This window comes from Sinocyclocheilus rhinocerous, unplaced genomic scaffold (genome assembly GCF_001515625.1).
Source record: "Sinocyclocheilus rhinocerous isolate Xijiao unplaced genomic scaffold, SAMN03320098_v1.1 scaffold2501, whole genome shotgun sequence".
Taxonomy (NCBI): domain Eukaryota; kingdom Metazoa; phylum Chordata; class Actinopteri; order Cypriniformes; family Cyprinidae; genus Sinocyclocheilus; species Sinocyclocheilus rhinocerous.
Window position 1 is genome coordinate 18,612 of NW_015660599.1, and position 9,248 is coordinate 27,859.

Consider the following 9,248-nt stretch of genomic DNA (forward strand, 5'->3'; position numbering starts at 1 on the left):
AATATTCCAGTACTAAACATTATTATATTATTAATATTTATATTTATTATACATCACATATTTATAAATACATATTTTAATTTTGATAATTTTGGGCATTACTAGCATATTCAGTTTTATTTATTTTTTGTTATATATATATATACTGATAATAATAAAATGTACTTATTATTTAATCAATTTATTCACATGCTCATAATCTATTTCTCATTTGATTTCATGATTTATTAATTGACATTTCATTATTTTAAATATTTATAATGTGCTAAATGAATTTATTTTTTAAGGTTAAACACATAATTCATGTATTTTTGAATGTGTTTATAGAAATGCATATATTACATGTTTTATAAACACATTGATATTCCAGTAACTGTATGTCATGAATTGCACTGAACTGTGGTCTGTACCTTGACGATGTGTCCGAAGTACTTCCCGTGGATGTGGTTGTCGGTCTTGATGAAGATCTCTCTGAGGATGGACTCTCCGATGGGGTTGTATTTGGAGTTGAATTTGTCGAAGCGGTGGAAGGTGTTCCTGTCCTGCGGAGGAAGCGGCAGGTGTCACGTGACTCGCTGTGTTAGCGTCAGTGTTGCCAACTTACCAATTTTCTCCATATACACTACATCACTGGGTCCCATCATACAGGCACATGGCTTCTCCTACCATTGCTATGCTGATGATACACAGCTCTATCTCTCAGCTTTGGATAAAAGCGTCGGCAAAATTACTAAATGTAAATTTAGTTGCTAGATTTAGCAACTTCTCAGACTACCCTAGCAACGTTTTCTTGAAATTCTTCCAAAAGCACCTAGCAACAAATGTAGCTATTCTTAAATTTTATTTGGCTACTTTTAGCAACTTTTGATAAGTGACTCAAAAAACAATAAAAAGGCACACATTTTCCATCTAAATTTCACAAAAAGAGGAAACCAAAGATTCCTAGCAGTACACACATCACGTGAATTAAGTTACTGCTATTCGCAGTTGTTCAATTTGATAATAACAATAATAATTTAATAATTGTTCAAAGCGGCAGGTGTCACGTGACTCGCTGTGTTAGCGTCAGTGTTGCCAACTTACCAATTTTCTCCATATACACTACATCACTGGGTCCCATCATACAGGCACATGGTGTCCAGCGTGTCCACGCTCAGGTCGTACGCCGTCAGGTTCATGTTCTCAAACACCTCCATCAGCGTCTGTCCGCGGCCGCCCTCCGTGTGCACGATCTCGTCCGGATATTTCTTCATCGCGCGCTTGATGAAGCGCAGCAGGTGCTTCTGGTTCATGCAGGACGAGGCATGGATGTGTGTGTCCACCTGAAGACAGTTCACACGCTAATTCATTCTGCTGGCGTTTCACAAACGAGGCTCTATGAAACACCAATCGGTTTTGACAGCAGTTTATTTCGAGCGAGATCTAGTTGTTGCGCTTTTTTCACGTCGTTTTTCTCGTCGAGAATCTCTTTGGTGCCAAATTTTGAATTTATGAATTGGCTTTTTCCAATCCTTTGCAATTGTTGTTTGTTTATAGTTGTAATTTGAATTTAATTTGCTTAATAGAAAAGTCAACACACAAATTGAAAATGTATTTATTAAAATATTGTGTACTTATTAATATTTATACAATATTATACATTATATGTAAAATATTATATAATATCATTATATTAAAGATAAATATATTTTCTATAATATATTTATATTTTGTTGTATATTTTTCTAACATTTAAAAAAATAATATTATATTAATTATTTTTAATTTTCAATAATCATTTTAATAGCGTATATGTTTCAATATTCTAATGCTGTACATTAATATTCAAATATTATACATTTTAATATTCTAATACTGTTCATTATTAGTAGTATTATATTATTTATATACTTATTATATACATTGCATATGTTTATTACATATATTTAGAATTATATTTATTTATTATAAATATTTAATACAAATATTTTCATTTTTATAATTATTACTATACTAGTAAATTCAATTTATATTACCTTAGATTTAATATTCTATAACTCTATATTTGACCCTGGACCACAAAACCAGTCTTAAGTGTAAATTTTCAAAATTGAGATTTATGCATCATATGAAAATCTGGAATCTGAGGGTGCAAAAAAATCTAAATATTGAGTTGTACTTCCATTTGGCTTATTTATGTATGTACATACTGATGATTGAATGATGCATTAATTGATATTTCACCTTGCGTATGTTGTAGAAGTCTCTGTGTGGCACCTTCTTCTGCGCGGCGAGCTCCTTCATCTCGTTCAGCAGGACGTGCATCTGAAACTTAGAGCTCAGATACTGCAGCCGCCGGTAACAGAACGACTTTCTGTAGAGAAACACACACATCAGACGCGGCAGAACGCACAGGTGTGCGCCGAGCCCAGTGCATGCTGGGAAACGAGGCACTCACACGGGGCCGTTAATGATGAGCGCCATCATCAGGGTCATGTCGGCGATGTATTCCTGCAGGTCTGGATACGGCAGGTCCAGCTCGGTGCTCCTGCGGACGATTCACTAACGTTTACTTAAACGACAGACGTCCTGCTGTTCTGTTCAAGCTGTATTCAAGCGCTGACACAAACTATAAAGCAAACCGTTTCAACCCTAGTGTGCCGCCTACATAGTGAGTGTTTTTAGGCATCATATATGCACACGCTCCTGTCATGAAGACACTTTTTGTTGTTTGAAGATTAGCATTATTATTATACTATCAGTAGTATTTTCAGTTTTGTGTTTTATTGATTATTTTTGTTGTCAAATTACATAATCATTTAAATATTTATTCACATTTATATAGTTATTTGTTTGATTTTCTAGATTGAATTTCTTTGAATATCAGTTCATTTAAATTGTACTATTTTAGTATATATTAATATATAATATTTTGAATTTGTTATTTATTTTTATAATTTTTGTATTCATTTTAATTTTAGTTAACATTTTAGTAATTATGTTGTTTTTATTTTTTTAATTAATTAATTTTTTTTGCCCATTTACTTTTTATTTAAGTAACTTTAGTACTTAAACTAAACACAAATAAGAAATGTGTCCTGGCTACAAACTAGCTGAAATAAAGCAGTTTAATTTCTGTACAAATTTAATTTCGGTTAATGTTTATTTTATTAAGTTACATTTTTTAAATATTTTTATGCATAGTTAATGATGTCATTGTTTGAAGATTATGATTTCTTTTTATAAATTTTTAATATTAGCCAAATTTAACTTGTATTTTCAAATTTGTTTATTACCTTCTATTGTCAAATTGCATCTTTTATATATTTATTCACATGTTGATCATTGATTGCTTATATTTTCTGTATTAATTTTAATTTTAAAGTAAGTTTTAGTAATTTTGTTGTGTGTTTTTGTTGGTTTGAATATTTTTTTTAAATATGCCTATTTAGTTTTTATTATTTTAATTGTTTTCGTCATTTTAGAACTTAAGCTAATTGAAAATTAGAAATGTGCCCTAGCTACAAACTAGCTGAAATAAAATTAGTTTAATTTTAAGTTATTTTATTTTGTTTCAGTTAATGTTTATTTTACTAAGTAACACAAATGTTTTTTTTAAATGGTTGTAGTTATAGTTAACAATAATAACCCTGCAAAGAATAAAATAAGTGTTTTTATATTTTCTTTTTTTCAATTAACATAAATGTGTTTTTTAAATAGTTTTAGTTAAAAATAATAACACTGATTCTACTTTGTTAGAATTAAAATTTGAATTGAAATTCAGCATCTGAAATTCAGAATGCACTGCATTGTGTGCAATGAAGCTTTTTTATTTATTAAAATACATATATAAGTCTATATATAAATACAATTTTATACATATATATATATATATATATATATACATATACATATATATATATTTTTTTTATTGTTTGTTTACTTGTTAGCTTCTACAATGATTTGATTCAAAGTTGTTCATAAAATACAATTATTAGAGCATGTTTTACAAGAAAAAACAATTTCAGTCTTTCTACTTCAACATTTCGTGTGAAAACTGTTTCTGTTTTTTTTCAGTGCATTGCTGTTAAGGCTATTCGAGGGTTTGAAACAGGCTCATGTGTCTTCAAGATCTATTTTCCCTTTCGAGGACGTCCCCAAAAGGAGGTTTAGCTAAATTTAGCTAATTCAGAGGACGTTTGCAGTCGGTTTGTCCCCGAAACTCACTCGTCCGTGGGGTTTTGTGCAGTGTAGACGTGAATGACTCCATCCACCATCCTGCAGCTGTATCCGGAGTCCGGCGGCAGGTTCTTCATGTCCTGGCCCTCGTACGGGTGTGTTTCTGACACCGGCGGGTGAACGGACATGTCTGAGACACACACACACACACACACAGGTCAGAGCTGGCTTGTGCTGGGCTCTGTAGCATGTCGAGGTGCTCACACACACCTGAGTCGACGGGACTGTCGTGAAGGTCCTCGAGCGCGTCGATGTCCGGCGGTCTCTGGCCGAGCTCCTGCAGGGATCGTGCCGTGGTTTTACAGAAGGTCTGCAGAGACACAGCCATGTACTTCTCTCTGATGAACAAGGCCTTCACAACACACTTCGCTGCATCCACCAGATCCGTGAACGGCACCTGAACACACAAACGCCACAAGAATCCATCTAGAATCAGTCAACAACAGTGAATCAGTGTATTTGTCCTGTTTTACAGTAAAAATATCTAAACATGCTCAAAACAACTTAAATTTGAGAACTTGGAGAAAACAATTAATGGTAAGAATTTTTAAAGAACAAAACTTGGAGAACTTAGAGAAAACTTAATATTAAGAATCTTTAAAGAACAAAGCTTAGAGAAAAAATTAATACTGAGAATATTTAAAGAACTTAGAGAAAACTTAATTTTAGGAATTTTATAAAGAACAAAACTTACAGAACTTAGAGAGAAAACACTTAGATAAAACTTAATATTAAGAACTGCTTAAAGCACAAAACAGAGAACGTAGAAAAAAACAGAGAAAGCTTTACATTAACAAATTTGTAAAGAACAAAACTTAGAACTTAGAGAAAACCTAATTAATATAAAAAAAATTTAAGAGCAAAACTTAAAACTAAATTTTAAGGAAATTAAGTTAAATTTAAATTAAATTTTAGGAATTTTATAAAGAACAAAACTTAGATAAAAGTTAATATTAAGAAGTGCTTAAAGAACAAAACAGAGAATGTAGTAAAAAACAGAGAAAGCTGAACATTAACAAATGTTTAAACAACAAAACTTAGAGAAAACTTAATATCAAGATTTTTTAAAGAACAAAGCTTAGAGAACTTGGAGAAAAAATAAAACTAAGAATATTTAAAAAACAAAACTTACAGAACTCAGAAAAAACTGAGAAAACTTAATATTAAGAGTTTTTAAAGAACAAAACTTATCGAACTTAGAGAAAAAACAATAAAACTAAGAATAATTAAAGAACAAAACTTACAGAACTTAGAGAAAAAACTAAGAATAATTAAAGAACAAAACTTACAGAACTTAGAGAAAAAAACTTAGATAAAACTTAATATTAAGAACTGCTTAAAAAACAAAACATAATGAATAAAAAAAACTTAGAGAAAAGTTAACATTAGCAAATTTTTAAAGAACAAAACTTGGAGAAAAATTAATATCAAGATTTTTTAAAGAACAAAGCTTAAAGAAGTTAGACGAAAACTTTTTCTGTATAAAAATCATGCTAATACAGATTTGTTTTGTTTTATTAGTAATTTCTATATTAGCTAAATTTCATTTTGAATTGCAGTTTAAGTTTTTCATCTAATATTTCTAATTCAGCTATATTTCAATGAAGGAAAATAATTGTTAATATTTTTAACTAAAAAACAAAGACTAAACTGATTTTATCAAATGATTTATCAAATATTTATTCACATGTTAATAATTGATTGCTTACTTGATTTAAAAAAAATTTTGAAAATGTTTTCAAATGAATTATTGATTTATCACCTCATTCAAGGATTCAAGGTTTTCTTAAGTGATACTGAAATTTCTTCAATTTATTTTAATTCTTCTTCAAAATGAAAATGGAAGATTCACACCTAGCAAGAATTTTGTTGCAGTAAGTTAAAATATTCTGTGTTTTTATTCTGTAGGTTGCTTTTTAGTATTATTAACATTGTGAAAAGTGCTACAAAAATACTACCTGAGGTTAATTTGCACTTGTTAAAATGTATTAGCACACATACAAAGGTGCACAACCCAGATTAATAAGTGCTGTAAACGTTATATCTCTGTTTTATTGTCATTTTTCATGCAAACTAACTGAAGCTGGTTTCTCTGGTTCTCACCCCACACTTCTCGTCTCCTGAGATGGACACGCGCTGGAAGTTTTTCTCCATCAGCGGCTCTTGCTCCATATGGTGCTGGTCCACCACGTCCACATGACTGTCCTTCAGACTCCTGCAGACGGACACATGAGCTGAGAGATGCAGACGGAGAGACAGACAGACAGATGGACAGATAGCAGTGACTCACTCCAGGTCTGCTGCGCTGTCTATTTTCATGAAGTCTTGTTTCGCTCGCAGCAGAATCTCGGGCTCAAGCCTTGAAGGATGTGAGGCGAAGCGGCAGATTTGAGTGAGTAACACACACACACACACACACACACACGAGATGAGAGAGTACAAATCACTCGGATTGATTTTTCTAAATCACTTTCATTTAAAATGCAGCAGAAGGAATCTCAAACTCTCCACCCGAGCAGAAAGAGTGTGTGTTTAAGCATCTGTAAGAGACACAAACCCAAACACACCCACACAAACGGCTGAAACGCGGCCAAACTGTGGCTTTTTGTGTCTGTGTGCGATTATGAATGTCTGCGGTGTTTGTTGGGTGTTTTGGGTCGGTGTGTTCAAAGCAAAGAATTCACACAGATCGCAAACAAAACGCCTGAGCAGGTGCGAAGCCGTTATAATACACTCTAGGCCAAGTTTTCACAAACAAATGATTTTTTGACTTTCAGAAACTTTAAAGGTTCTCAAAACATAATTTGCTTGATTAAAAGACTTAAAATACTCTGAAATATGCTTAAAAAATCAGTCTAACAACTCGGTCAAAGACCTTTAGGATCACAGTTGGAAGGGAAAGTTGCTGTATTTATAAGTTTATTTAACAAATTATATAAAATAGCTTACTAAATATATTAGAAGTAGCTTATTATTAATAATAAATAATATTACCAATATTATTAATAAATATCTTTAAGATTAATAATATTCCCATTTTATTTTTTATTTTACTTTGTTTTTTTTATGTGCTTGTTTTTAATATTTTATTAAAAAATTACAATTCCACGTAATGAACCTTAAACATGAAATATATACTGATTGGCTTTCAGTGTGCGCAAAAAAATTAGTTGCATTACACACAGTTAGGATGTGTGTGTGCGGGTTGTACTTGACGTCCTGACTGATCTGTCGCTCCAGACGGTGGCGTTTCTCCTCCAGCTGTTCAATGGGACTCTCTTCAGGAAACTCGTACGGAGCGCAACGCATGTCGCTGTCCGTCAGACTCCTTGCCAGCAGCTCCTACACATGCGTTACACACACATACATGTTACAAACACTCACGCTGAAGAGCAAACGCACACACGTGCTACAATCACACACACGTTACAAACACACACGTTACAAAAGCAAGTTACAATCATACACACACATGCATTACAATCACACACGTGTTACAAACACACACGTTACAATCTTACGTTACAATCACACACGTGTTACAAACATGGTTTACAATCACACACGTGTTACACACACGCGTTACAATCATACGTTACACACACATGCATTACAGCCACACATTCGTTACAATCACATGCATGTTACAAACACACACGTTAAAAAAGAGTGTTACAATCATACACACACATGCATTACAATCACACACGTGTTACAAACACACACGTCACAATCATACGTTACAATCACACGTGTTACAAACACGCGTTACAATAACACACGTTACAATCATACGTTACACACGTTACAAACACACGTGTTACACACGTTACAATCATACACGTTACACACACATTACAAACACACACATGCATTACAGTCACACATGCGTTACAATCACATGCGTGTTACAAACACACGTTACAAAAGCGCATTACAATCATACACACACATGCATTACAATCACACACGTGTTACAACCACATACATTACAATCATACGCTACAATCACACATGTGTTACAAACACACGTGCGTTACAATTATACACACACGTTACAACCACACGCATTACAATCACACACGTTAGAAACAAACGCACAGTCGCACACCTCCGCGATCTCCTTGTATTTGCCGTCCATGGATGTGCGCAGGTTGATGGGCAGGTGTTTGTGGGTGACTGGTGTGCCGGGCAGAGAGCGCTGGGACATCAAAGGCCTCACGTCAGCAGAGCCAAACATATCTACACACACACACACACACACACACGGACGGTTATTAAAGATGCTAATAATAGTGCTGTTAAAGACAGTCACTGGTACAGGTGCTCTTAGTTGTGTGTTCTCTCACGATTTTCACCTGCTGGAAGATAAAATTTAAAAAGAACTCCACACACTGAAGGAGGGACCCGAGTCAGACTAAAGACCAGAGGATCACTAAGACAATTCACACCATACAGGAAGAAAAAAACGCATAGCAACCATCCACAACGCCCTAGCGATGCCCTAGTAACCTAGTAACACACTATAAATAATCTAGAACACTTCAGCAACCACACAGCAACCAGGAACAACACCCTAGCAATGCTTTACTATCTACTTAACAACATTTAGCAGGAAAAACTGACCGACTAACTGGCTGGTTTTTGTCAGGGTCGTTCATGACAGCAGTGCAGCATTCAGTGTGGAAACCATCACATACAGTACGAGCTGGAGCATCTGATTCTCATTATTAAAGCACAGCGCTCATGTGCAGACGACACTCATTCATCAGTGTCACTAACAGATGCTTCACACTCACACTTCAGTGCACTAGAAACAGGTAAATCTAAGATGAGTCCGAAAACAATAATATAATTGGTAGTACAAGTAATATATTGATGATAAACCACTTAAAAAACATTCGAAAAACATCTTTTTTTGTCAGTAAGAAGAAAGTCACGATATATTATACACAGAAATATATGAAAATGTAAGTCTTCATTAAACTTAATTACACACACACACACACACACACATATATATATATATA

General features: G+C 33.5%; 1 protein-coding gene across 1 annotated transcript in view; it reads right to left on the bottom strand.

Annotated features, from left to right (window-relative positions):
• The window catches only part of LOC107725341 (AMP deaminase 2-like), a 17,352-nt gene that overhangs the window by 3,876 nt on the left and 4,228 nt on the right, over positions 1-9,248 (bottom strand). Inside the window, exons 2-12 of the mRNA XM_016534579.1 lie at positions 8,330-8,460; positions 7,430-7,560; positions 6,509-6,577; positions 6,322-6,433; positions 4,429-4,615; positions 4,207-4,348; positions 2,438-2,527; positions 2,224-2,353; positions 1,132-1,322; positions 689-692; positions 411-542 (exon numbers count right to left, since the gene is read on the bottom strand). Of these exons, the coding sequence (XP_016390065.1) occupies positions 411-542; positions 689-692; positions 1,132-1,322; positions 2,224-2,353; positions 2,438-2,527; positions 4,207-4,348; positions 4,429-4,615; positions 6,322-6,433; positions 6,509-6,577; positions 7,430-7,560; positions 8,330-8,460 (1,319 nt within the window). The remainder of the gene's footprint in view (positions 1-410; positions 543-688; positions 693-1,131; positions 1,323-2,223; positions 2,354-2,437; positions 2,528-4,206; positions 4,349-4,428; positions 4,616-6,321; positions 6,434-6,508; positions 6,578-7,429; positions 7,561-8,329; positions 8,461-9,248) is intronic.